Raw genomic sequence first — 27468 nt, 5'->3', positions numbered from 1 at the left:
CAGGGCCATGTCCAATCAAATTTTGAGTATCTCCAAGAATGGACACTTCACAAGCTCTTTGGGCAACCTGTTCTAGCATTGGACTATGCTAACAATACTAAAGCTCTTCCTTATGATTATGGGGAATTTTCTGTATTTCATTTGTGCTCATTGCCTCTAGTCCTTCCATTGGAACCCACTGAGATGAGCCTGGCTCCATCTTCTTTGCTCTCTCCCATTGGGTATTTATACACAAGGATAAGATCTCTCTGAGCCTTCTCTTCTCCAGACAGAACACTCCAAGCTCTCTCAGCCTCTCCTCATATGACAGGTGCTCAAATTCCTCAATCATCTTCGTGACCCTGGGCTGGACTTACTCTAGTATGCCCTCTTGTACGTATCTCTCTTGTACTGGGGAGCCCAGCGCTGGACACAGCACTCCTGATGGGTGTCAGAAGTGTTGAGTAGAGGGGAAAGATCACGTCCCTTGACCTGCTGGTGATACTTCCTAATGCAGCCCTTCATAATTCACCCTGAAATAATCAAGTTTGCATGCTTCAAGACCACTCCGCAATGCAAACAAAGACTCAGTAAATAAGAACAAGTAGATTAACCACAAAAGGATCTTCCTGATCCAGACAAACCAAATCCTGAAAATGCACAAAGCCACCTACGTGAAAATGCACAAAGTCACACAAAGTCACCTACGTGGACTGATAGAAAATATGAAAGCATATAGTAAGCAGGGTGAACTTACTTATAAAGCTTTTAAAATTCTGTTCTGTCTCATTTTGGTTTTTTTCTTTTTTTAAATGGTACCTGTTCTCAGAAAATTATAACTTCTAAGGGGTGGAAAGAGAGGCTTTTAGGAGAGAGAAGTCTAGATAAATTTATCTCAAAGTTTTGGCTGACTTGAGGTCCCATCATAATTTTGTGGTTAATTTTATCCTGTGGTATTTTAAACCTGGATATTTTCTTTTTAACGTTTTGTGCCTACTGCAGTTACCTTGGCACAATTTTAGTACCAAATATTTGAAATATTACATATAACTCTAATAACTGGCATTTTTCAGAACTCATTTGGATTTCTTGTCTGCTTTGGAAAAGTTAATTTCATTTTTTTAAAAATCCATATAGCTTCTTTTTTCTCTGATATGGGTTGAATGCAGATAGGTTGCCTTAGGCAAACAATTGCAAATCAACCCTCAAGAAGTGTCCTTAGGAGTAATTTACACTTTTCCTATATTAAAGCTGCGAGGCTCATATATTTAAACTGAGTTCTTCTGTGTCTTTATTTCAATAGGAAAAAGTTACCCTCATGTTACCTGGTAAAAAATAGATCATAAGTTGCCAAACAGATTGTTTACCATTTGGTGTGATAAAATTAAAATGTTAGAGATGGACAAGAACAACTTGATTCTTTATAATCTTATTATTTTTTAAAGCAGGTTGTGACACTTGTCATCTAGATGCAAGAATATGTAGTCAACTATTTATGCTTCATTGTTGCTTGACTTTGAAAGCAAGTTTTGACTACTATTTATCTTCTATTAAAGAGAGTATAATGCAAATTTATTGGTAAACAGTTTTTTACTTTTAAATGTTACAGTTCCTAACTGTATTCAGTAAAAAACTATGTGTAATAGAACAGGGATATGTAATACTCAGTGTTCATAACTTCTCCTGGTAAGCAACTAAAAGGAATGAGTCTGTGAATTGGAAGGGAACATATTTTTTAGCAAATGAGAAATTGAATCATCATCTGATTTTAATCATTTAGCTTAAAAAAAGTGAAGTGGGCATAGGAGGACTTCTGAGTGGCTGAAATTACGTATTTTGATACTTTAAATAACCAAATCTAATTTTCATGTAATTACTCCTGTCTTTTAAAAAAAAGAAACCCCACAACAAACTAAAGAGAAAAATTTTGATTTAGTTTTGAGTGAAGCAAAACACCATCATTCAGGTTGAATCAATTTGAATAAAAAAATAAAATCACCATTCTATCATAATTCTTTTAATTGTTTGGGGGTTTTTTTTAAATCTCTTTTTTGTCTCAAAACTTTGTATTCCATACAGATTTTCCAAGAATAGGATACTGAATTTCTTTTGACTCTTGACTATTGTGTAATCGAATAGGATCATACCAAAAATTATTCCTGACCTTTAGCCAGTGTTGCTGCAGTAACTGGGAAATATTCGGCCTGTTTGCATGCAAGTACACCAAGCACAGTGTCCTCATCTGCTGTGGGAAGTGAGTATGTAGCCCAGGATGGAGCGGGTCAGGGCTCTACTCAGTTCTACGTATGGCATGCTCCTTGAGTCCTGTGGACTTAGTTTGCTTTTACAGAACTGCTCAAAATAGGCTTTAGTTAGTGGTTAGTTAGAACATCCTTCTTTAGGCTAAATAATTAATGGTAGGCTATCAGGTATGTTTTATATATTTTCAGAAGTATGGGAAGGTGTCTAACCCTTTTGTTTAATCCCTATGCATTTCATTGCATCTCGTGCAGTAATTTTGTCATTTGAGTGGCAGATGGGAGGGATAGATGTTTTGATTTTTGTTGTCATGTGATTATATTAATTTGCATTTACATGGTTTTTACATTGTGCACACATTAGCTTGCCTTTTGGTGAAATGATTACTAAAGTATCTACAAAAAAAGCCAGTATTTTACAAGATTTGCAAAATCTTTACAAGATTTAATTTTACAAGATTTACAATAATTTTACAAGATTTGCAAAAATGAGTTTATAAGGCATTTTTCTCATTCATTTTACAGAAATCACTATGCTTACAATAATGACACATATTTTTGATACTGTTAAAATTTAAAAAGGTACTTCATTTCAAGACAAAATAGGAGCATTATGATGATGTTTAGCAGTAACCCATTAAACATGTATTCTAAGTATCATAATTCTGTAAGAATAGGTAGCTAGAGGATGTCAGTGCATTGTCTCACCAGGAACGTGACAGGATTGTTGAGTTGCAACTTTCAGTAGATATACGTGAATAGAGTTCTATGGAGAAGAAACTTCGAGATTGTTGCATGTTCTCAGATAATGTCTCGTTTTTCTTTTCTCTAGGTAAAAAAAAGTTGTCAAAGTTGGGGTTTTGTTTGTTTGTTTTCCCGAATCAGTCAGTCATTCTTCAATAAGGTGAAGACAACATCCACCAACGCATCAGTTGTCAGGGAAAGAATTGTTGTTCAATGTATGTTTATATGAAATAGGTTTTCCATATAAGCTGTTAAGAATTAGCTCTATTCCCAGTTATCTGATATTGGTTGTTTTTTCCCATAACGCTCTTATTTCTGTAGAACTTAACGGATGGTCAAGTGGAATTCACAGAAGCAGGATGGTTTTGGCATAGCATTTACCCAAGTATGAGTAACAGTTGGAAAATTCATGATTCTTTGTCTGTTTTAGACCTCTGAGGTTATGAGTCACTGTTTGGGAGTTTCCTGCTGCATATTTAGGAAGTTCTCTGAGTGAGCTGACTCAGTGTGTTTTTTAAATAAGCATTTGTAATCCTTTTAAATATGTGCTAACCACTTAGATTGGAAATCAAGTTAGCATCCCTAATAAAATCAAAATAGGGATTTAAAGATCAGGCACTAGTACCTTGTATCTATCTATCTATCTGTAATATTTCATAGACTCATAGAATATCTCAAGTTGGAAGGGACCCATAAGGATAATCGAGTCCAACTCCCTGCTCCTCGCAGGACTACCTAAAACTAAACCATAAGACTAAAAGCATCATCCAGACGCTCCTTGAATATGTAGATATTTGTATTTGTATATACAATGCGTATATACATATTTTGCAAAAATCTTTTAAATTTAATAATTTGTTTAGGTTGGTTCACCTCTGGGGATCCCTAGAGAGTAAAGTGCTCACGAGAAAGAGTTTTTTGCTGAAATTTAATTTATGCGTAAGCAGTTGTTGGAAGATGGGGGAATATGTTTAATGTTCTTGAGTGTCTTAGAGAAAAAAGGAAAGAATCAGAAACTGACTATTTCCTATTCTCACAGAAAGAAGATTTTCTGTTCCTTCTGTTAGAAAGTGGAGAGTCCTCCTGATTTCTTAGCATATGATGGTTTTAGATGGTTTTACAACTTAGATTCTGGAATTAAATTTGTCATGTTTCCTTCAGGAAAAGATCGCTGAATCCTTTGATTAATTCTCTTGTTAATAGTGAGTTATGACCTAATAGTAATGACCTCCAGTTGACTTTTGAGAATGTATTTTGTTAGAGGGGGAAAAACCAAAAGTAACAACATACATTAAGCCTTTTTTTGGATGTTATTTTTATAGGATGTTCTGTTACTTTTAAAGCATATTTGATCTATGTGAAGAATACAGATGTGTAAGTAGTGGCAGCTCAAAAACAGTGATGGTCCAAGTATTGTCCGAATTGTGAGATCATGCTCAGAAATAAACACATACTGCAGACTAGTCTGACATACGCTGGTCAAATTGTCAGTGATTAGCCCTTTATAAATCTATATTTCTGAGAAAACGTTTTGTGGTGTCTTTCATCTGCTTTAAGACCTTTGCCTTTGTAAAATTTGTCTGTTTTCATTGTAACATCACAGAATTTAAAGTATATTCTCGCTTTCAGGAATCTTTAGTGCAGGTGGGACTTGGAGCAGGCAATGGTGCAGGAGCCTGTTGGCACAGACCATGTTTACCTGGCTGAATTATGGCAAAATGGGATCAGTGAAGAGAGGAAATGAATTTTAGTGTCATCTCTACTTCTGTTTCATATCTGCAATTATCTTCTTGTGTTTACTGAAGAGCTAAGTCCAAATTCCCTATGTTGAGGAAAAACATTTGAGGAAATCACATACACTGAGTTTATTAAGAGAACTGTATGTTTTAATAATGTGAGTGAATGCTTGGTTGCTTGGCATATTAGCTTTCAGATGGCATGCCCAGTGAAAGAAAGAAGAGACATTAGAATGGAAAGCGTCACCGTTCTGCAACTCTAGGACCTGATTTCTAGAAAAACTATAGGACGAATTTAATTTCTGAAGCGTTAATCCCTGAAATCTAATTTCATTATTTTTTTTATTCTGTTAGTTTTTATCTTCAAATTAAGGAGTAGGAATTTGAAATATTAATTCTGTATAAAACTCATTAAATCAGTGATAAATTCAGCTCAATAACTTTACTGATTTTGGAAATGATTGTGCTACTAGAGCCTCTATTTCCAACCCAAGTAGCAGCTGAAAAATCTGAAGTACCCAGTCTTCCATATTTATATGTTAATGGCTATGCTGAATAAACAGATATATTGATTAAGTTGCTCAAGCATTCCTGTTTTAAAACCTCTTTCTTCACTTGCTCCTACTTTTGAACAATCACTTAATTGGGCTTATCCCTCCTAATCACAGGAATTCCTGAAAAAAATGAGGATTGTTTAACACAAGAATACCAAAGAACTCTCACGTAAAAATCTGATCACTCACTTTCAAGAATCTTTTATGAGTTATAGGTGATTTTTGTCTGATTTGCTGGATGCATTATTTCTTTTTAAGGTACTTCAGCTATTGCAGAGGAGGATTTGTTTTATCTTTTGGAGGGTGTGAGTGTAATTTTTGTTTAGAGTGCAATACAGCAATATTATGAATAAAAAGTATACGAATAGTGAATGGAGTGGGTTCTTCAGGAGACCATTTTGAACAGTGAATGGATTTGAGATCTTCAGTAAACCATTTGTACTTTTTGTTTGCCCTTGGTATGGGATGGATTTGTGTATTCTAAAATAGAAACTCTATATTTTGCTCACTTGGGTAATGGGGATGGTCTTGGACCTGTGTCAGACCACACACCCATAGGGGAATGCATGTGACTATTCCTTCTTTGTCTGGAATATAATCTTCATATTCTCTGGTGTTTAAAAATTTGTAAACTTTGAAAAGTTAAGTTTTCTATTGCCATTGGGGAAGCAGAGTAACTGATACAATTACTTTACTCTTATTATTGGTAGATACAGTAAAACCAGAAATGTAACAGCAGAATTAATAAGGTACATATGTTGGGATACTGTTGAAATGTTTTTTTATGAAGGGCAGTCATGGTAAGCAAATCTGTCAGAATTCTTTGAAGCATATGCTGAGCTTATGAACAAAGGGAAAATTGTTGATACTGCTTACTTGATTCCTAAAAAACTCCCCCAAAAAGCTCTCACAAAAAGCTCTATTAGAGAAAAAAATATGCTGTGAGATAAAAGTGGCAGTCCCATCATGAGTCAAGAGCTGGTTCAAGGTAGGATAAATGGCCCATTTACTCACTGAAAGGTGGTCTCCAGCCTAATTCATAGGGATCTGTATTGTGCCTGTCCCATTCAGCATGCTCATAAAGGATCTGGATATTAGGGTGATTAGGATTGTGTCAAAGTTTATCAAGGGTAGCATACCTGAAAACCAAATTTTAAGGATTACAGGCTTATCCTGTGATAGAGGTGGGTAGTTAAATTTGAAATGAAGATCAGCATTGATCCACACGTGCACTGTAAAGTAATGCACATGAAGAAAATGCAATCTTAATTCCAAATATGCAGTGATGGGCTCTGAATTAACCATTGCCATTCAGGATAGAGATCTTGGAGGTATGAGACATTCTATGAAGATATTAGCTTAATTTGTAGTAGCAATGCAAAAGGCAAACAAAATATTAGGAATAACAGAAAGTAAAGGAATAGAGAGAAAACCAAAAAGTTTCTTCTGTGTTTACCGCACTTTGTGTGCAGTCTCATCCCCTTTTCTCACCAAGGACATGGTAGAAGGGAACAGAGAAGGGGTGGCCAGTGTTAAGGAAGTGTGAAACAGTGCAGAATTGTTTGGCATGAAAAAATAAAACTGAATAACTTCATTGTGTTATCCAGAGACTTCAGATTGTTCTATATGAGCCTATTCAGGCTCGGTGTTTTTGCTTTGATTCCCTGGGTGGGAGGGTTGGAGAAGAAAACTTGCATTCACACTTGCAAACTTTAACAGTGTCAGACAGCTTTCTAAAATTCTCATTTGCTTAACTCAAAATGTATACTGGAAAGGTAATACTTGATTGCTGACTCTGCAGTAGCAAGATGTGGTGGATAGCAATTAAAAAAAGCAGTGTGCCCACTCTCTTGAAAGTGAAAGATGACCTGCTTGTGGATGAGTAGCAACATTGATCAGATGTGTCATTCTTAACTGGGGAGTCACTTGTGCAGCACTTATGTTTTTCCTGATGTTCTTTCTGGGGTTGTGACTGTTTTTACACTATCTTGTCATTTCATTTATGATTTCATGACATGTGAGGTGTTCATGCTGGACACATGTCCTTTGCACTGTTATGCCCAAGAGTTGGTTTTATTGACCTCTTACGGGTGTGTTCTTTTAGTGAGAAGATATCTGCCAGCATCTTGTGCCTTTGTTCTTGGGGACCCTGCCTACAGGGTGTAATGAACAGGTTTTGGTGAGGAAATACATTCAGTGATGCTTCTTTGTAGCAACCAACATGTTACATAGCCATTGCTGGGAGAACCAGTCTGAGTTGTTGGTCTCCACATAGAGAAATTTCCCCTTTGAAGGGTGTGTGTGTGTGTGATTTGTTCATCAACCTCTGTCCCTGCATTTACTCTCCTTTTGTACCTTCGTACTTCAGAATCAGGGCAGGATTTCAGAATCGAAGAAGTTATTGAGGAACGTGTGTGATGACTTGCCTTCAAGTCATCACACATTCCATCCCTTCAAGTCCTCCAAGAACAGAAAGCAGGGCTGCCTAATTTCCTAGCACATGTTTTTCTAAGAGGTTCTGCGGTTTAATGTCAGTAGACAGAAAACTCTCGATGGGTTCCACATAAAAGTTACTTGTATTTAAATTATTTTTAATCTCTCATCTGTATTTCAACCAAGAATGAGATTCTGTGATGGCTGCGGTCAGCAGTGCTTGTATCTAAGTTGATGAAGGTAAAACCTGTGAGGCAGTTAAGAACATGCATCAGCCACTTGGGCGTTGGGCTGCAACAGAACTGCCCTGGAGGCCTGGATGCAATTTGCCTTTAATTAAAGAAAGCAGAATTCTGTGATTAATATTACAAGAAGAATTATGAATTATATTTCCTGAATATTTCCAGAGGGGAACTGAACTCTAGGAGGGAGTACTGTCCAGAGGAATAATGCTGTATACTCTTATCTTTCGCAAGTAACAACTTGTGTCCTAGCTAAAAAATGCACACAAAAGAACTTGTGAATGTGTGGCCGCAATAGCCAATTAGAAAGTGCAGAGTTTAATGCGAGATGAATGCTCTTCAGTAAAAGATTGCTGTATATTATATTTTATCCGTCAATCTGTATACTGGTTGTTAGACTGACCTTTGATTCACCCTCTTCGTTAGTGCAGAATGACTATAGCATGCCTGCCTTTAAACCTAATATTATTCTGCTCACATCTCCATTCTCATTATAAACATGGCTATTTTTAGCTAGCACAGATTCAGAATATGCCTTGTAAGCTTAAGGGGGATTTATTGAGCTCCTGTGTGTATTCACTAGAGATTCCTTGTTGAAGCTTACTGATTTAGGATTGGGGAGGGGTAAAATGTACTATTTAATTCCTGGCATATGCCTGCAGGAGCTATATTTAGCTTCAGCTACTTGTCATTGCCATTGTGCTATTTTTACAAAGGGATGCAGCAGTTTCATTGTTCAGGGGCTTAACTAGACATAAATGTAGATGGATGAGCTAGATAAACATTGGTGTACTGCAAAAATTGCTACTGAAAGTCAGTGTGTATGCAGTAGGTGTACTTGAGAAAAACTGCACTAGAGCATGAACACAACAGGCACCTTGTTCAATAGACTGGTTGTGTAAATTCACCTGACTAACACATGTGCTAAAAATTATATTTCATTTTGCTTTAGACTGATAAAATAGTTTAACAGGAATAACAATGTGGGCTTTGTTTGCATTTGTACATAAAAATTACTGCAGTGGCACAATTTATTTCATTGCTTAATCAGTTATTAAGAATTTTATCATAGCTTTTGTAGTTGCCATGTATATTTTTAATGGAATACAGAGGAGAAAATTAGTATGGAGAATGCTTGCTGCAGTTCAGTCCTAGAGGATGATTAAATATGCACTACAAGATGATTACATATGCATATCCTTTTTATAATGCATGTATCAGGGCTCTTGCTATCAATTACTATACTATTACTATTTGGTGCTTTAAGGAACAATATCTGCTGGGAAAGTCTCCTTTTCCTATTTGGGGAAAATCAGGAATTCTACCTGGATCGATTAAGTATTACATTAGATTTAGATTTGCTTCGTGATTTGCATTCAGAGAAATGTATAGGTACTTTCTGTCCTTTCTTGGCTGTTTCATTTCTCCTTAAAAATACAGAATTTATTTTTTAGATAAAAAAGGAACAAAGAAAGTTGTTCTGTCACTTATAAAAATACAGAAAACCTGAAGTATATTTTGTGTATTAGAAAATCAGACAGGTTAGCCTGAAGTGAAAAGACTAATATTCTCCAGTGAGAGAGAGAGCAATGAATAGTTCTCTTTCTGCAAAGTTGCATGATGTCACTGCATACTCATTCCATCAATTAGTTTCATGTAAAAATTTGATTTATGATATAATTACTTTTTATGAACCATGATATCGTGTTTTCTACAGGTAGAAAAGATCATATATGGTTGTTCATGTGTTCCACTTCTGATCTTCATTTCTTATTGTGGACCTTTCTTGGGCAGCCTAAGATTTGTGCCAGATACTAAAGGCATCAGGGAGGACTAATTTATTTTCAGTTTTGGAATAATACTCAGCTTGAAATAAACCTTGTGAGGCAAAGGCTCTCTTTATCACAAATGACATACTCCACTTCTCCTCCCAAATGTCCTTTCCATACCAGTATTTCAAGTAAAGGAAGGTCTAAGTGTTTGAGGGAACGATGTGAATTCCTGCATGGAAGAAACTTTGAAGATATCAGCATCCAAGTCCCTGTGGTCTGAGTTTTGCAGTAAGAGGCTGATCCAAAGAGTCAATGCTAAGAAGCGTGTGTATCAGAAACCATGAAGTATGTCGTGAGAGCGATCAGATTTCAGTAACGCTGTTCTTTGTTTAGCTCTCATCAACAGGGAGTAATAGAAACGCGATGCTAGTGACATTTAGTTGGAGGTTTTTTCTGTTAGATTGGAGATTTTTGTCCTCCCAAGGAGAATTATAGAATCTCTACCTAGTCAGCAGTTTCTCTGCTTTTCCTCTTTAGTGGTGTGGGGGTGTGTGGTTTTTTCTTTTGTCCTCCTGAGAACAAGTGGGCAGGAGGATATTCAGCTTATGTACATAAGGGCACCTGTTGCTTCTCCCAACACTGCTCTTAATCCTTATTTTTTAATACAGACTTTATCCTTTAAGCCTGATTTTTATACAGACTTTATCCTTTGTCAGGTTACCCTGTAGAATCATGGACTGTAGACTCAGTGATGGGAGAAAGAAGCAAAATCACAAGTATTAGTCTTTTGTTAGACTATCATAAATTAAAACTCAAGAAAGTGCTGATTTAAATTAATTTTGATAGCCAAATGAATACATAGGCAGAGATGTGTGCATTTCTAAAGGCCAGAACTGAATTTTTTCATGAGAACAACTCTAAACATAGAGACAGTCTTTGCATTCACAAATTGGTCCAAGGACTGGAAGCTTGATGTATTTAAGTGGTGGTGAATGGAGTTTACTCCAGTTGGCGGCCGGTCACAAGCGGTGTTCCCCAGGGCTCTGTGTTAGGGCCAGTTCTGTTTAATATCTTTATCAATGATCTGGATGAAGGGATCGAGTGCGCCCTCAGTAAGTTTGCAGATGACACCAAGTTGTGTGGGAGTGTTGATCTGCTTGGGGGTAGGAAGGCTCTGCAGAGGGACCTGGACAGGCTGGATCGATGGGCTGAGGTCAATTGTATGAGGTTCAACAAGGCTCAGTGCAAGGTCTTACACTTGGGCTACAGCAACCCCATGCAATGCTACAGGCTTGGGGAAGAGTGGCTGGAAAGCTGCCAGGCGGAAAAGGACCTGGGGGTGTTGGTTGACAGCCGGCTGAATATGAGCCAGCAGTGTGCCCAGGTGGCCAAGAAAGCCAATGGCATCCTGGCTTGCATCAGAAATAGTGTGGCCAGCAGGACTAGGGAAGTGATCCTGCCCCTGTACTTGGCACTGGTGAGCCCACACCTCGAATGCTGTGTTCAGTTTTGGGCCCCCCACTACAAGAGAGACATTGAGGTGCTGGAGCGAGTCCAGAGAAGGGCAACGAAGCTGGTGAAGGATCTGGAGCAGAAGTCTGATGAGGAGTGGCTGAGGGAGCTGGGACTGTTTAGCCTGGAGAAAAGGAGGCTGAGGGGAGACCTTATGGCTCTCTACAACTACCTGAAAGGAGGTTGTAGAGAGGTGGGGGTCGGTCTCTTCTCCCAGGTAACTAGTGATAGGACAAGAGGAAATGGCCTCAAGTTGCTCCAGGGGAGGTTTAGACTGGGTATTAGGAAATTTTTCTTCACTGAAAGGGTTATCAAGCATTGGAACAGGCTGCCCAGGGAAGTGGTTGAGTCGCCATCCCTGGAGGTATTTAGAAGCCATTTGGATGAGGTGCTTAGGGACATGGTATAGTGGTGGTCTTGGTAGTGTTAGGTTTATGGTTGGACTCGATGATCTTAAAGGTCTTTTCCAACCTATATGATTCTGTGATTCTGTGTGAAGTCCCATCTTTCTTGGTTTCAGCTACATAGGCATCTCCATTTCCCTCCCAATGCTCACATTCTGGTCTTTCCCTGAAAAAAGATTCAGCTGTCTTCCATGTACTGCATTTCTGTATGAACTGTGTTGCTGGAGCAGCATATCCCACATGCTTGGATTCGAAAGCTTGGAGTCTCCAAGACTGGACCTTTTTGGGTTTGGTCCAGTAATGCTTAGGCCAGGTAATTTTGATCGTAAAGGTGAGAAATTGAGCTATGGTGCCACATATAGAAAGAAGGATAAAAAATTTAGTTTGACTAGGGCAAAAAACCTCTACTCCATTCTGTGATAACTGTGTGCTGTGCAGATGGGTATAAACCATGCAGCTTCTCAGTGTGAATGAAAATGAGCGAGCAGGACTGGCCTGAGGCAGCAAGGAGCAAAAGTGGGCTTGAATGCATCATTTGGAACCATGGTCTGCAGCCTGAAGCATCACAGAGGCCCTGCAGGGCTGTGTGAGTACGACAGCCCCGAGGAGAGCTCAGCCTCACGGAGGAAGCTATGGAAGGACAGAGGCCAGGAGATGCCACCAGCGCTGCATCACTGCACCCATGGAGCCAAGGCTGTGGAACGCCGTCTGTGTCAGCAACGTTGGCACTCTGAGCATGCTTTTGGCTGGCCATCTCTTTGCTGTTACTTGCGTATTTATTGCCAGGGTTACCTGCTGCTGTGGAAAAGAGCGTGGTTAATTTGAGAAACTAATTTTCTCTTTGTTACTGCCAGATAATTTAATTAGTTACAGTTAGGCAGCTGAAATTCCTGGTCCCTGATTTATTTACACAATCCTCAAAGCTCTTAAAAGAATTTAAGCATGGCACCCAATAGAAGAACTTGAGAAATTAATTTGTAGAGAGAGGTTCTCTGGTGCCTTTTGTGAGATGGAACTGATGAACTAGTACATTTTTATTTCTCTTTATTACTGATGAGTATCACTGATTGCCCATCAGAGTTGAATGTGGGAGTGGCATGGTCAGAGAAGGAGAGGAAAGAAGGAGGGAGGCAGACACAGAATTTAACAAAAATGGGGTTTATAGTCTGTTTAAGGAAAAAAAACCCCAAACCTGAAAACAAAAGGCATCCAATGAGACAAGGGACTAAAAGTGAGAAAGAACAGCTAAGCACTCATGAATGCATGGAGCATGCCCTGCTAATGCTAATTTGTGTGAGAAGCAGGAGATCGGAACATGATGGGATTTGGGAAGAAAGCATGTTTACTGGTGGGCAAGTAATTTGATTTTTTTTTTTTTTTAAAGGAGTATATATTTGAAGATTACACACCTAGAATAAGTTCTTTTTCAAATTTCAAGCCCTAATTCCAGGAGAAATTATACTCATGAGTAAGAATTGTTTTCTATAAGGAGTTCAGAAACTGCTTAAAATGGAATGATTATATTCTGAATGTATATGTTTTTAGTCTGGTCTTCTATATCTTAATGAGGAGCCTGCATGATATGTTCTGGTGTTTCTTCACAGTTACTGCAGTCAGTATCTGCAGAGTCTCAGGAGCAAACTGCCTGTAGCTAAGTACTGGCACTTCATCTTGTATTAAATGTTGAGATCTACTTACTGTCATTTTTACTGTACTAAGGGAATTTAGGAAAGACCTGAAAATGCAGTGTATGTGAGCCTTTGTTACAAAGTATGAATTGTTAATTTAATTATGGAAAACACTGATAATAAATATTTCAGAAACTAATGTTCTAATTTGGAAAAAAATTGAGGACAAAATCTTGCTTTGCTATCTGAAACACAAAATGTGTTCAGTATGTGTGGTGATGTGATACTGTAAGAAGAAATATTATAAAACAGAATCTTTGGTTCTTCCAGTAGCAAGATATGCACAGGGATAAAGTCAGAGTTATTGCTATTGCTAGTAAAATTGCTTAGGCATAAAGAAACAAAGAATAAAGAAACAAATCTACTAGAGCAAAATAGATGTAAGAATTAAACCCAGGAGCTTCTGACCTGAACTGTTTCCAACTTTGTACATTTTACAAACCCAAGAATTTAGATGCATAAAAATATTTTTCAGCAGTGAGGAGGAAAGTATATGAACATTTTACTGATTGTTTACTCATTAACAATATATCACTATAAATTTGAGTTTCCTGACTACTAATTCACCTACTGTGTATATCATTCTCACTGTTGGTAGTTTCTTTGTGGATTATATCTAATGTTGCTGTTCAGTAATTATTCCTATTTTTTAAAAGAAAATGACTCTTTTAAAGTTTTTCATAAATTGAAGGATTTTTTCTTAAAAAAAGTCTAATTATGAGAGTTGCTAATATTCAATTAAGCTAATATTTTGTGTTCTTCTATGGAATATTTATTTTCCTTTACATACAGCATATAATGATTACATCTTTGCAGGTTGATTCTTAGATCCTTGAGTTATAGTTACCTTAACATAAAACTGGTCTAAGCCAATTTTTGGACTTAAATAGTGTTCTTTGCTACATATAACTTTGAGCACTTTTTTGGAGTAAAGCTTCTTGACTGTGGTAGTCAGTCAACCCCCTTACTTGAGAGCAAGGATACAGAAAGGATTGAGCATCATATTTAACTTCCCAGCACAAGAAACCCCCTTCATCACTGCTCTTTCCCCCTTCATTTATGTGTTTGTTGTGTCATTAGCTGTTTTGGGGAAATCTATTCTCAATCACTAATGTTCTAGCTTCTGCATAAGTACAATATTCTGTAGAATTCTATGGAAATTCTCTTTAGATTTTACTCTCTACTTCTGGGTAGGAAGTACTATAGTAAGTAGTTCAGTAGAAAAAATTGATCTGAGTTGTAGATTATAATTGAATTGGCAATTAAAAATCAGTATATGAAAAGTATTACTGTTCGGACAGAGTCACTATTGAGGGATTGGCAGAAGAGTACTAACTTGTCATTTAGTTAGGAAACTCTAATGTCAAATGTTTTGCTTTTCATTAGTGGCATAGTGTTATTCAAACAGCAGTTCTTTTCTAATTTTGCTTTTCATTCTGTTATGAAAGTGAATATGGGAAGGATTTCCATAGCAGACTGGAGAGAATGGTTTAAAAAAAAAAAAAGTTCTTGCTCTATGCAGAAAATATGTTTGAGGACAAAATGCATGAGAGAAACCAAAATAGTAATTTTTTGATAGTTTATCTGTAAAATATTTCTTGCCAATGTAGTAGGTGCTATTAATGTCTGGTGCTGTTGGTTAAGAGTCTTGTCATCTGGAACTTACACTCAGAAACACTTTTGTTTCCTTTTTCTTCATCAATAGAAGGAAGGACCAATGAAGTAGTAAAAAACTTACCAAGCCAGTGTCATCATATAGGTTAAACAATTTATCCATATTTTTACTATAGAGTTTCTGGAATGCAACTCTACTTAAAAACAAGAATCCCCCCCACCCCCAGTCATAGATATTCTGAATTCTGGATGCGTTCAGTTAACAATAGGCTTCTTTTCCTGGCTGCCTGCCCTGAGAGGACACTGTACTCCATCTTTCCTTCCTTTTCTTTTTTATGGATCATCCACAGGCGAAATTATGTTCGTAGTGAAACTCTGCCGTTTCTTTTTGGTCTGCAGTGATGCAGTTTGGAGAAATCTAATAAATGCGATTGGTATTTGTAAAGATGAACAGAATCTGCAGCTCCGTCTGTTATTTGTGTAGGTTTGACAAGGCTGGAGTAAGTATATAACATTATTTAGATCGGGGGCTGTAGCATTTGGAGCATTCTTCTCTGCAGGTGCTGTGGGAGAGAGTGGTAAATTGTTTTAAATTGGAGCTTTGTAAGCTTATGAAAGTGTAGGATTTTTCTTCTGTCGTAGAGATAGAAAATCGATCTTTCATATTGTATGTGGAGTCCTTTCCAAGGTATGTGTGCGTAGAGAGGTTTAAAGGAGATTGAATTTGGGTTTTTTTAACATCCCGTTCATATTACATGAATCCTAAGCAATAAAACTTTCTCTGATCACCTGAAGGCTTCTGAAAAAATTATTTCCTTCAGTCATGCTCCCCCCTACACATACGTCTACACTCCTGACGTAAAGTCTGCCCGATGTTTTATCTTTGTGCATGTGTATACGTTCCTAGGAAGCCTGCAGACTATCACGGCCAGAGAAAGAATATAGCTTTGGATGTTCTGTGGTTCTCAGAGATATTGAAAATCTCTTATGTCCCCAGTATTAAATGTCCCTGGTTAGATCTTACATTTTAGGTGAGAACAGATGTCCTCCCGTTGTCTAGATTAGTAGAAGACCATTAGGTTTTCTTTTCCCTCTTCTCTAGCATGGGGTGTGGGACACACGCAGCATCATCAACACGTTTTCTTTGACAAATTCCTCACTACAACAGGGACCAAGATTATGATGATGCCCTTAAACTCTCCTGCTCATCAACGGCATGTAATGGTTGTATTTTTTAGCCTTTTTCTGGAGGTTTTTCATTTGAAGTTGGATATTAGGAAGGGTTTTGCATCTGGAATGATAATGCTCCATGACCTTTCAAACTGCCATTTATTACATGTTTACCTGTAATTATATGGGACTGGGCTTAATAAAGCGGCCTTGTGCCATGGTCCTACGTAGAATAAACCATGGATCCGTACCACAGTAGCTTTCCCAAGCACAATACTGAGTGTTGGAGCAGTAATACAGAACATACAGAGCTGGAGTTTTCACAGATCACCTAATTGAAATTGAAGTCCATTCTCACATTACGATGTAAGTAGTGTCAGATCTCTGTACTTGGGGAGTTTAGCTCTGATTTTTATTAAATGGTCCAGCTGGTTAATTAGAATGAAGTATGTTTTGAATGGGTTTGCACTTTTTTATTTTTGTATTTAATATTGATTAGTTTTCCTGACATAACATAAACTTGAGTTCATTAACTACAAATTAGGAATTGACATAAACAGAGTAGACGAGTATGTCCAGAGTGCCTAGTGAAGGCTTTTATTTGTATTATAAGGTGACTCTCATGAATTTTAATGAAACTAAATTAGGAACTGGAGTTAGCCCACTTTACTTAAAAGCAAGCTGAAAATAGGCAAAACATTTAAGCCTGCACATGCAGCAAAACATTAAACTCTTGAGTTTGGTATTCTTTAAATCACTGGATTGTGGTTATTTTAAGGAATTGATTGCATCCGAGTTTCGGTTCCTTCAGCCAGACTTAGAAACAGAATGGTATCAAACGTAATTTTTTTTGTAAGTTAGAAAATCCCTAGATTGTTCCTTAGAGCTTATGAAAAAAATTAACAGGTTTCATAAAATGTTTTGTAAATCTTCAGTTGAAAGGAAGGGTACTTCTAACTGTCTGAGGATTGATGACATCTGATAAATATAATTGCTTTCCTGGATAAGTTGTTGACTTGAGGTTTGGGTTTTTTTGTTTGGTTGGTTGGGGTTTTTTTTTTATTTGTTTTGTTTTTGTTTTTCATAAAGAATGAGCTAAAAGCTAATCTAAGAGGAGATAGGCATTGTTTCTTAATCTTTTTAAGAAATGGCTGTCCTTCTAGACATAGGCTTCAGCATAATATCGTAATGCCCATGTTAGGGTAGAGGTCTGTCTCTACCTCTGTCCTTGCTCTGAGACTTGACAATAGCAGGTGGCTGGGGGCCAGAAGAAGAGCTGAGAAAGAATCCAGTGATGCCTCCCAAATTCTCGCCTTGCTTCCAGCAAATTGTATTTCAGGAATATAATGAAAGAAGAGGTGGTGTATAGTCTCTTTGGATGAATCAGAGGTTTGTTTTTAGCTTGAACACTGATGATGACATGGGGACTGGTATGCTGGGAAGCTTCCCACATGCTGTTCAGTAGGAAAAAGACATAGGGCCCAAAATTTCATCACAGAAGTCAAGGTTCAGTACTACTGAGAGTAATGAGTGCATAAGACTAATGCTAAAGAATCATCCTCATTTTTAATATTTTCTAACCAATCATGACTATAAAATGAACATCAAAAAAAGACAAGGTTCATGCACTAGATCTAGTCAACAGTGTTGTTTTAATCTGTTAGTTAATGGAGATGAGCGTATGTTTACAGTGACTTGTTAAGAGACCAGATGCTTTTAGTTTTGTATACTCTTTATCTGTCCACATTCAAAAACTTTACAGGTTTTCCATTTGATTATGAAGGTAATGAAGTGGTGAATATTTTTGAAGAGTATGAAAGAGCGTATCATTTAATAAACCCTAAACTCTTCTAAGCGAAAATAAGCTCTTCATTTTCGCTATGTTAAATGTGGTATGAAGAGGAATTATATAAAGGGAAGTCCAGCTGACTTGTTCTGTACTCCTTAGTTGTTAGACTACTTTTTTTCTTGAGATAATAGAATGGATGGGTTAGGAAAGCAAAATCTTGAGGGCATAGAAACTTTGTTGGTAAATCACTTCTATGGTCTAATTTAATTGAACTTGTGAAATGCACAGTAATGAAACATAACTAATAAGTAATTTACTTTTATTTCTCTAGACACTGGAAGCCATTTTGAATTTTAAGTACTCTGGTGGACCAGGACATGTTGAAGGATATTACAGGAACCTTTCACTAGGCCTTCATGTAGAAGTAGAGCCATCTGTTTTCTTTACACGTGTCAGCACCCTTCCAGCAACAAGGTAAGCCTTGTTTTGACTCTTGTATGTTTGACTCGTTGTCTCTATTATATTGGCTATAACTTAAAGACTATGCTGGAAACTTTCAATGTCATCAGCAGCATGTAGGTAAAGAATTATGTGAACAAATTTTCAAAATTCCTTATTTAGGAGTTTAGCCTCCTTTAACTGCAGACTATGATTAAAGCAATCCATGTGCATTGGACAATTTCTGAGGTTCAAACATTTTTTCATGATGGTTTATTTTACCAGGGACAGGATATCTATTGTTTATTGTAAAATTTGATTACTTCTTTCTATCTCTCTTTGCTGTTGTGGTGCGTTGTGCATTACATTGTTTTGTGTTTGTCTAACAGAATCTTAGCCAAAATGCATGTGTAAATGATTGTCTTTGGATGTGAGAAAAAAATTGTAATAATTCTCTTCTTTGGTGCTTGCTTTCTCTTGTAAGCCACAGAGTAGTTTCACATATCATAGTGAGTTTTAAAAATCATGGCAACACGTGCTGGCAGTCAAATGCCATAATTACTAAAATCTGGTTGCCTAAAATTCATCAGCAACTGAGTACAATCAGTTTTAATAACTATTTGTTTTGATAAAATTGTCTTTATTTGCTGCTAATTGTTTTTATTAATTTTATATTACTTTACATACTGCTTAAGCAAAGCAGCTTTTGCAAAAATGAATTCTGTAAGGTAATGATTTTACCAATCCTTAATCATCATTTTTTTTTATAATGTAAGTTCATCTGTGCTAGTAGTTAAATACTCTACAATCTTGAAATATTTGGGATATATTCTAAGTTTGGCGGTTCCAGAGGTGGCCTTTAAATAGCTGTCATTCAAAAGATGAATAAAGGAGCTTGGGTTTGTTGGGAAGAAAGAAGATTGAGAATGTACTTTGTTTCAGTGCATAAGTACTTCTGAGGTATAAATATCAAGGAGGAGGAAATACTCTTTTAGATGAGGGATGAAGTTAGTGCAAGAAAACATTGTTACAAATTGGACAGGAATATGCTTTTATTAAAAATCCCCTTGTAGTAATCTGCTACCAGCTACCAAAGTAGCAGGATTATTGAAAAAAAGCCTTCGTGCATAGTGGGAGTAAGCATTTTGTTTGATTTAAAGTCTGAAATTATTTCAGTGCAATTATAATAATAATAATTGTTATTATATAATGATAACTAATAATAGTAGTTGAGAGTGAACTTAATTGATCCAAGAGATTCCTACTGGTCCTAGGACCTTTTTCATGACTGACTTCAGAAATAAAACCCAAAGATAGGCAAGAAGGGAATGTAAGTCTAGGAGATATTGGGAGCATATTTCATTTTCAAAGGAAAGAAAGGAGTCACCAGTATCATACCATTGCAAAAATGTCAAAGGATGGATGGACAGCAACATAGCTTGCAAAATGAACTGTTTCTTTTGTTCCTGTGAAAACAAGAAGTAAAGCCTCAAGAAAAGTTACTATATCTAGTTTGGGGCTTGAACTTGGAGAAACATGAAGAAAAGTGGACAGGTTGGAGAAAGTCTAGGGCAAGAAGAGTGATAAAATTTTACTTACCCTAAAGCCTAAGTTTAAAGAAACTCTTGGTCTTGCTGAAGCCAAAGAGAGGACTGACAGAGGACTTAAATTTTTAATTGCATAAATGGCACTGCCAAGAGGATAGGTATCTGTTTTTCACATCAGGTAATACCATAAATAATGACCTTCGCATATAGCAAGGGAATTTTAGATTTGGCAAAGATAACGAGACACTGAAATAGTTTTTGTAAAAAATGTTTCAAAATGAGACAAACAGGATTGTCTCAAACTGAGGTTTTTTTAATGAGTAGATTGTGTCCAGCTCTTATAAAAGAGACCTAAAACTGTATGGCTTTATTGGTAAGCAGGTTTGTCAAGCATTTTGCTGCTTGAACTGCTCTAGTAAAGTAAATCTAATCCTACCTGCGAAGTCAGAACACAGTATCTGGAACAGCTGTTTTCAAAATCCCAGGAACCTTATTAATAATGTTCAGAGTTTCATCCCTGCAGTGGCACATTCTTAGGCCTTTGTAAGGTTTTCAAGGTTTTTTCATACGTGATCTCTCTTTATCAACCTGGAAGTACCCCAGCATCTACTTTAAATAGTTTTCAAGAAGATTCATTATACAGGTTAACATACTTAGTTTGCATTTATTATTTGCATGCATAGTTCTTCTTCATTCAGTGTCACAAATGTCCTTTGTACTCTGTCTATGTATACTTTTAAATGGACAGCACGACTGCTCTTTGGTTCACTGCAATTACTTTCCTATAGTCACAGAGCAGCTTGGGTGTGAAGCTGCGAACCTTCCATAAAAGCTCCAAATACAACATGATGCTTTTATTTGAAACTGTCTTATTGGTAAGCTGGCTTTTTGTGCTAGGTTTCCCCAGCTGTGTTTTGTGTAAGACAAGGTTATCCTACCCCTGCCTTGTCCATCTGTTCTCAGGAATTTACTACGCGAGGAAAGTATTTAATCCTGAAATCTTTAAAAATAAATTGAGATGCTAATTCAAAGGTAGAGTTTCTGCGTTGTTCAGCTGTGTACAGTTTCACAAGTCTTATAGCAGCAGGTGCTATGTATAGTGCCTCCGATTCAGCCAAGTGCTTCAGCTCATATTGTATGCGTTTGCTTCATTCTTTGCCTGTTCATCATCCCAATCGGCACTTAAGTCAGTGGAAACTTTATTTTAAGTCATTTGCTGATTGGAGATGTAGTTAAAGATGTGACTGCTTTTAATTAGGGTGCCAAAAAGCTTTACTGAGTTGGGGGAAAATACTGTAATATTTACGTTTCTTTCAGAATTTTTTTATTGCAAGACTTGTCAAAAGGTTATTCAAATCTTTTTTTGTTACATTAGGTATATATTGTCTGCTAAGTCATGAATGCGTTTTGGTTTTAAGTGCTTCTTATCTCTTGCTGTTTGTTCGATGCTATTAGCTTTAGTGATCAGTAACACTGATCACTTTACTCCTGTGCTTCCCTGTGTTGATTCTCCATCAGGAGCAGTCATGTGTCATTCAATATTATGTTTTAGAGTGAAAAATAGCAGACATGCGTCATCTTCCAATCTGCTAAGGATAAATATTTATCATTAAATGAAACAAAGTTTGTTTCTTGACTGTTGATCATCTCTGTCAATATCTGAGACTCAATGACAGCAAATTATAAGCCAAATTTTGTACTTTTACTTGCTCTGTTAAAATCTTGAATCTGATTTCCTTTTGATTTACAGCTGAGATTTCATTGCTTAAATTCTGTCTGAGGCTCTGAGCTATTTTTGTTTAGTCATTATGACAAACTGTATTTTATAATTTACCTCCTCAGCTGTCATTTCAGAATGAAAGTTATCATTGCTTTCCTTTTCTGGATTCATTTTTTTCCCTTTCTTTTATGTTTTTGTTGTTTTTATTTTACATTTTACCTTAACAAAAGTAAGAAACAATAGCTTACTAGCTGCTGGGCTTAAAAAGTCAAAGCAAAATAAAAAACTTTGAACATTGATTCTTCCCTTAGGCCTTTACTGAAAAAAAAACCAGGAAAAATGTTAATGAAATCACTTCCCTCCCCCCCCAGTTGTAACATAAAGATTATGGTTTATGTAAAAGTCTTCCAAACTTAATTGGTATTTCTTTTATTTAGCTGCTTGAGCAGATATGCATGGGAAATATCACTGAAACAGCTGGGGATTTTGGTTTATTTTTTGTTTTACTAAATATCTAGCCAAAATTATGTCTTCCACTCAAGCACAGGTTTCTGCATTATAGGGAGAAGTTTCATTAACTGCCTCTTCAGTATATCTTAAGGTGCGTTTAATCCTGACAAGAGGTCCTTTTAACCTTTATCTGTGCTGGTCTGTAGAGGCATCCGTGGTTAGCTTGATGCAGCCCTTAACATGCTGCAGTGCCTAATCTGTTGCCTAATTCTGATTCAGATAGCAGCTCTCCTGTCGGAAGAGATGATGTTCTGTCAGTAAACGGACGTAATCTGTTCTGAGGTTTTTCACTGGGTATATCAACCTATGCTCACTCAGCTGCCTGCATCCGAAAAGACTGGCAGAACAGCCTTGTGCTGGGAAATTGTTTGCCTCTGATCGTGTTACCTGTAATCCTTGATTCTGCTTGTTTGTGCTTGCTCAGAGATGATTGTCCTGTGATGCATAATCAAGAACATAGGTGTTTAAAGCAGCCTAGATTCAGGGTATAAGAGACAATGAGCTGATGTTGAAAGTTTTCCCAGTCTGACCTACGGTTCACTGACCTGCAGGTCACTGAAGTCTTAAAGGCCTTCAGGGATCTACTTACTTGACTGTTTATTTACCATGAAATGCAGATAAATCTATATAGTAAAATTGTATTCATTGTCTTCTGTAATCAAGCATACCATGTTAATTGATTCCTTAGCATGTCTTAGCCGCAAAACTACTGCTGTGACTCCAGGCCTCAAAACAGTTCAGTTACCAGCAGATTATAGACTGCCAGCAGAGCTCTGATGATCTGATCCTAGACTGCCAGCAGAGATCTGATGCTAATGGTTCAGTGTAAGGGAACCGTTCTGTTGACAGTTTCATGTGATATACCTCTTCATTTTGACATACTGTTAACTCTAAGAAAGTCTGCTGTTGAAGCTTGTGCTAGCTAGATTGTCTTGAACTATCTCCTTTACACGCGTTGATTCTCTCAAAGGCATTATCTGCCAATTTTGACGGGCACTGAATGTCCTTCCTTATTGCCTTTATCAAAGAGCAGATAGCATGAAAAAATGCCAGAAAAAATACTGCTTCACTCCACACGTTGGGTAAGAATTCAAGTAAGGTGTGCTCTGCATGCTCTGAGGTGCCTGTTCGTCTCCTTGTGTCCCTTGCCATTATTCTATCAGTTCAAAAGTGTCTTAAGAGCCATCTGCAAAGGTTGGAAAATCTTGGTCTTGCTTATTACAAAGGTGGCGAGATGGTCTGAATTTGTAGATGAAGTCAATCCGCAGTGGAACAGGGATGCTGCCTTCACTTTTGGGCAAAGTTCAGAAGCCAGATATGCAAGAACATTCTTACCTGTAAATTCTACAAATTCAAGATGATGCACAAGGTAATTTTTTTTTTATTTTTTTGAGGCAGTGGAGTTTTCTTCCTGTCTTAAAACCACCGTACAGCTGACGAGACATCAGCTGCAGATCTCTTTTGGCAAGTGCAGAGGCTTAGACTCTGTTCTTGTAATTGAGTCAGAGGAAAAAAAAAAAAGGAACTGCAGCAGGTCTGACACTGTTAAATTCAAAGTGTCAGTTCATCTAACTGTAGGCTCAAGTTAAGTTTTCTTTGTACCATTAATGTATATCATTTAGTGAAATGTTTTAGTTTTGTAAAGAAGGCACCCGTTCATAATAAAGCCTGCAGCATGCTCCCTAGTCTAAGACCTTTCATTGTTTTGTATTTAATGTTGGAATCCAGCTTTTCCTACTTGGTTTCACCGAAGTATTTGGCGACTGAAAAACAACAATCTTGACTATGTTGAGGGTACTCAGGAGATCCTCAGTTTGGTGGGTAAAACTTTGGATCTTAATGAAATCAGACATAATTTTCAGAATTTCTATTCCAGTTTCCAGGGTTGCCCACATTTTCTCTACAATAAATTAGAGGCAACACAGCCTTTTCAGCAGCGTCAGGTTTGGGTTAGAAATCCTGATCATTATATATTTAAAAATCATACGAGGGAAAGAGTAAACAGCACGTTTCTTCGGCCATGTTCTAACAAACATTTTTGTTAGGCAATAGAAAAGTTCTGTAGTATTTTCAGAAACATTTCTTGGGTTTTTGTAGTTGAGTTTTTAAACTAAATGTTCACATTTGCTCCATTCAGAATGAGAATCAGCTACCTACTGACAGGCAGCTGTTTCTAGTCTTCTGTTTCTCAATATTTCAGTGTTCAAATGTCATAGAGCTTGAAAGGTGGAGAAGGACTCTTTTGGTTGGGTGCTTGAAGAGCGATCTGTTTACTTTGGAGGAAGGCTAAGATATGACCTGTTTAAAATGAATGGATGTTTCTACATGGAGAAAATAAATAGTGTTAAATTCACTGTTTTGTTAATGAAAAATAGTCAAAATGGAAACCGGGCAAATTCAACTACAAATAAAGCTCTCATTTTGATCAATTAGACTTAATAACTGTTGGAAAAATCTGTCAAGGAATTGATTTAATAACCATTTTTTAATGTTCTCAGTACTGGATGTCTTTCTAGAATATATTCTTTGTCTATACACACACTTCTGAGCTCAATATAGATTCTACTGAGTGGGAAACCATGACACGTGGGAGGTTACATCCAATAGTTAAATCATCTTGCTAACCTTAAACTCTGCTAATGGTATAATGTTGCAGTGGGTTCACGGAAGAGCAGCAAAAAGTAGCTTACAGATTGAGAGAATTGATTTTTGAGATCAAAATGTTAAATATGTACAGTTTGGCACATGAAGACATGAGAACATAAATCTGCAAATATTTATAGATGTGCTGGGAATATTTAGCATAATTGAAAAGGTTTACAACTGGGAGAAGTCAGATGAGGACAGTTCTTGGAATATGTGAGAAGACTTTTTAACAGTAAGATGGATAATCTGACTTAATCATCTAAAGTTAGTCTCGAAAGCTTCATTTTTAGGGAATTTAATAAAAATGAAATTGAATTAAAGAAACTGTATTGAAAACACAGTAGCACCAACAAAGGTGCTCTAGATCCTTGTTTTGCTCTGTTGCTCTTTGTGTTTGTCAGTGGATCTTGGAGAACGGGGTTGTCATCTGGGACGCCACTGCCTGCCCTCATTGCCAATGCTTCTCTTCACTTTCTGATGTCTCGTTTTGCGTAGGGATGCCTGTTTAAAGAAAACAGAAAAGAAGCAAACAAAAGCGTGGATGTGAAAACACTCCATGATTTCAGTTGATGGGGAAACTGAGCTGAGTCAGGATGTAGATAACTTGCCAAACCCCCCTGAGCGTTTCTTGTTTAAACTGGCTTTAAAACTAAGCTAGAAACAGAACTGCAATAAGATTATTCACTGAAGTGAGCTGTCATTAGAGCATGGCAGCTGCATCTGGTTTTTAATAGTGTGTTAAATGTTACTGAAGAATATCCTCTGCTGTCATTTCAGAGTGGATTGCAATAGTGATCGCAATACCCCTGAAAGAAATTTCTCGATCACAGTGTAATTGTCTCTTGCCTTAAGTTCCCATGGCCCCAATTTTGTGACTGTTTTTGGAATCATAACTGGCATTGTAAGATTTTAAAAATACAGCATGATTCATCATGTCGCTAACTTTTGTTTGTGTTATATCCTGAATTCTGCAACAGAGGATAACAGAAATTAATTTATACAATAAATCTTCAAGACACTGTTGAATTAACTCAGTTTTCAATAAAAAATGAAGAATTCTTAGTTTTTATTGTTTGAAATGAGTCTTGACTTAAATTTGCATGTTATTCTGAGACCTTCAGATTATAAATCAATCAACTGAAAATGTTTCCTTGTAATTCTAGTTTTTACCCGTACAAACTTCTGATGTATAGACTTTTGTGTTACTTCTAAAAGAAAATCTTGAACATGAAATTTATGGTAGATTTTTCTAAAGGAAACATCATGGACAAATAAGGAAGATCATTGAAATGGAAAATGTTTGCATGTTGTGATTTTTAGTATTCTTCCACTTAGGCTCTGAAACTGTATGTTTGACCCAAGCTTATTTCCTTTCCATTAGCAGTCAAAATGACAGAAAGAAGAGTACAACCCTTTCAAGAACTTTTGTTCTTTATCCTAGCATCTATATACAGTCCAACACAGCTTTAATTCATCTTCATTTAATTTGGACTTTTAACATAATGCAATAATTTGTATATCGTTCTGTTCAGAAAAGACAGATGTTGTGTTTGTGGTGTCTGCTGTATTTTTCTGTATAATTTTAGATATTATTTCCTAGGGAAATGACATTTATATGATCACTTTAACTGTTTCCCCCTCTCCCCTAGGTAAATTTTGACTGATTTCAGCCAGCTTCAGGGAAAAGTTAAATATATTCCTGCAGATTGGTACCTGGACAGAGAAGAGATATCCTAATTTATGTCCCAGTGAGGAAAGGCAGAAGCAGGGGCTCAGCAGTTACCTGCTCTGTTCCCTGCGCCAGTTGGCATGGATGAGCTCAGGGTCAGCCAAAAACATTGCGTTGCCCACTGTGGTTGATGGACGGGTGAGAAAGCTGTGGGTAGTTTGGGGGGCGTAGGATGATGAGGAGATAGGAATGTGGATATATGGGAGTTGAGATTTTTGTGGTGCAATAGTGTATTTCTGTCCTGTATCTTCCAGAATAATCCATGAAGAGTAGATTATTTGGGTTTTGCAGAAACGGGAAACTCTGTACTAATTCATAGTTTTCTTAAATGCTTATAAGTCCATAAGTATATAGAATAAAATTAGATGATGGTTTAATTTTGTGTGTGTTAATATGTGATGATACCATGCTACTTCAATAGATGTTCTGGAGGAAAAAAAAAACCACAAAACCAAACCCACCCAAACACAAACTGACTTATTTTAGCTGTCTTTGACCCAAACTTTAAAAAGGAGCTAGTAACAGCAAAATGACCCAAAACCTCTAAAAAGACTAGGAAGCCACTGATGACCCTGCATGTTGTGTGAAACATTGAAGATGGAGTTCTCTGCCTTCTCTGGGATGAATGGTAACTAACATCTACTTAACTAGACTTAGAGGACTCCAAATCCACTCAAAGTGGATTTTTTCCCCGGTAACTCACCCTGTACCTCCCCCCCAGTCCACTAAACATTTAAGGTAAACTATTAGATGGTAGTAGATCGTTTGAAAAAGTAAGAAGAAATTGGGTAAGTGTGGGATGATCTTTCCCAGTTCCAGGAAACAGTGGCTTATGACTGGTATTTCTCAGCCAAAAATTTCAGTAGGTCATTATAGTGTATAATTTAATCATCTTTAGATCCATTTATTATTTTGAGTGTTTTAAGTTTCTAAAAGCTTACATACTTTTTAAAATTAATTTAGCTAGTACGGAGGCCAAGGTT

General features: G+C 36.9%; 1 protein-coding gene across 4 annotated transcripts in view; it reads left to right on the top strand.

Annotated features, from left to right (window-relative positions):
- TRAPPC9 (trafficking protein particle complex subunit 9) overlaps positions 1 to 27468 on the top strand; it is a 547093-nt gene that overhangs the window by 178027 nt on the left and 341598 nt on the right. For all 4 annotated transcript variants that reach the window (XM_075495328.1, XM_075495326.1, XM_075495327.1 and 1 more), the window contains one exon: positions 18227 to 18369. In XM_075495328.1, coding sequence (XP_075351443.1) covers positions 18227 to 18369 — 143 coding nt within the window. The remainder of the gene's footprint in view (positions 1 to 18226; positions 18370 to 27468) is intronic.

This window comes from Mycteria americana, chromosome 2 (assembly GCF_035582795.1).
Source record: "Mycteria americana isolate JAX WOST 10 ecotype Jacksonville Zoo and Gardens chromosome 2, USCA_MyAme_1.0, whole genome shotgun sequence".
Lineage (NCBI taxonomy): Eukaryota > Metazoa > Chordata > Aves > Ciconiiformes > Ciconiidae > Mycteria > Mycteria americana.
The sequence above is the reverse complement of the archived record's forward strand: the minus strand, read 5'-3'. Positions and strand labels throughout refer to the sequence as shown.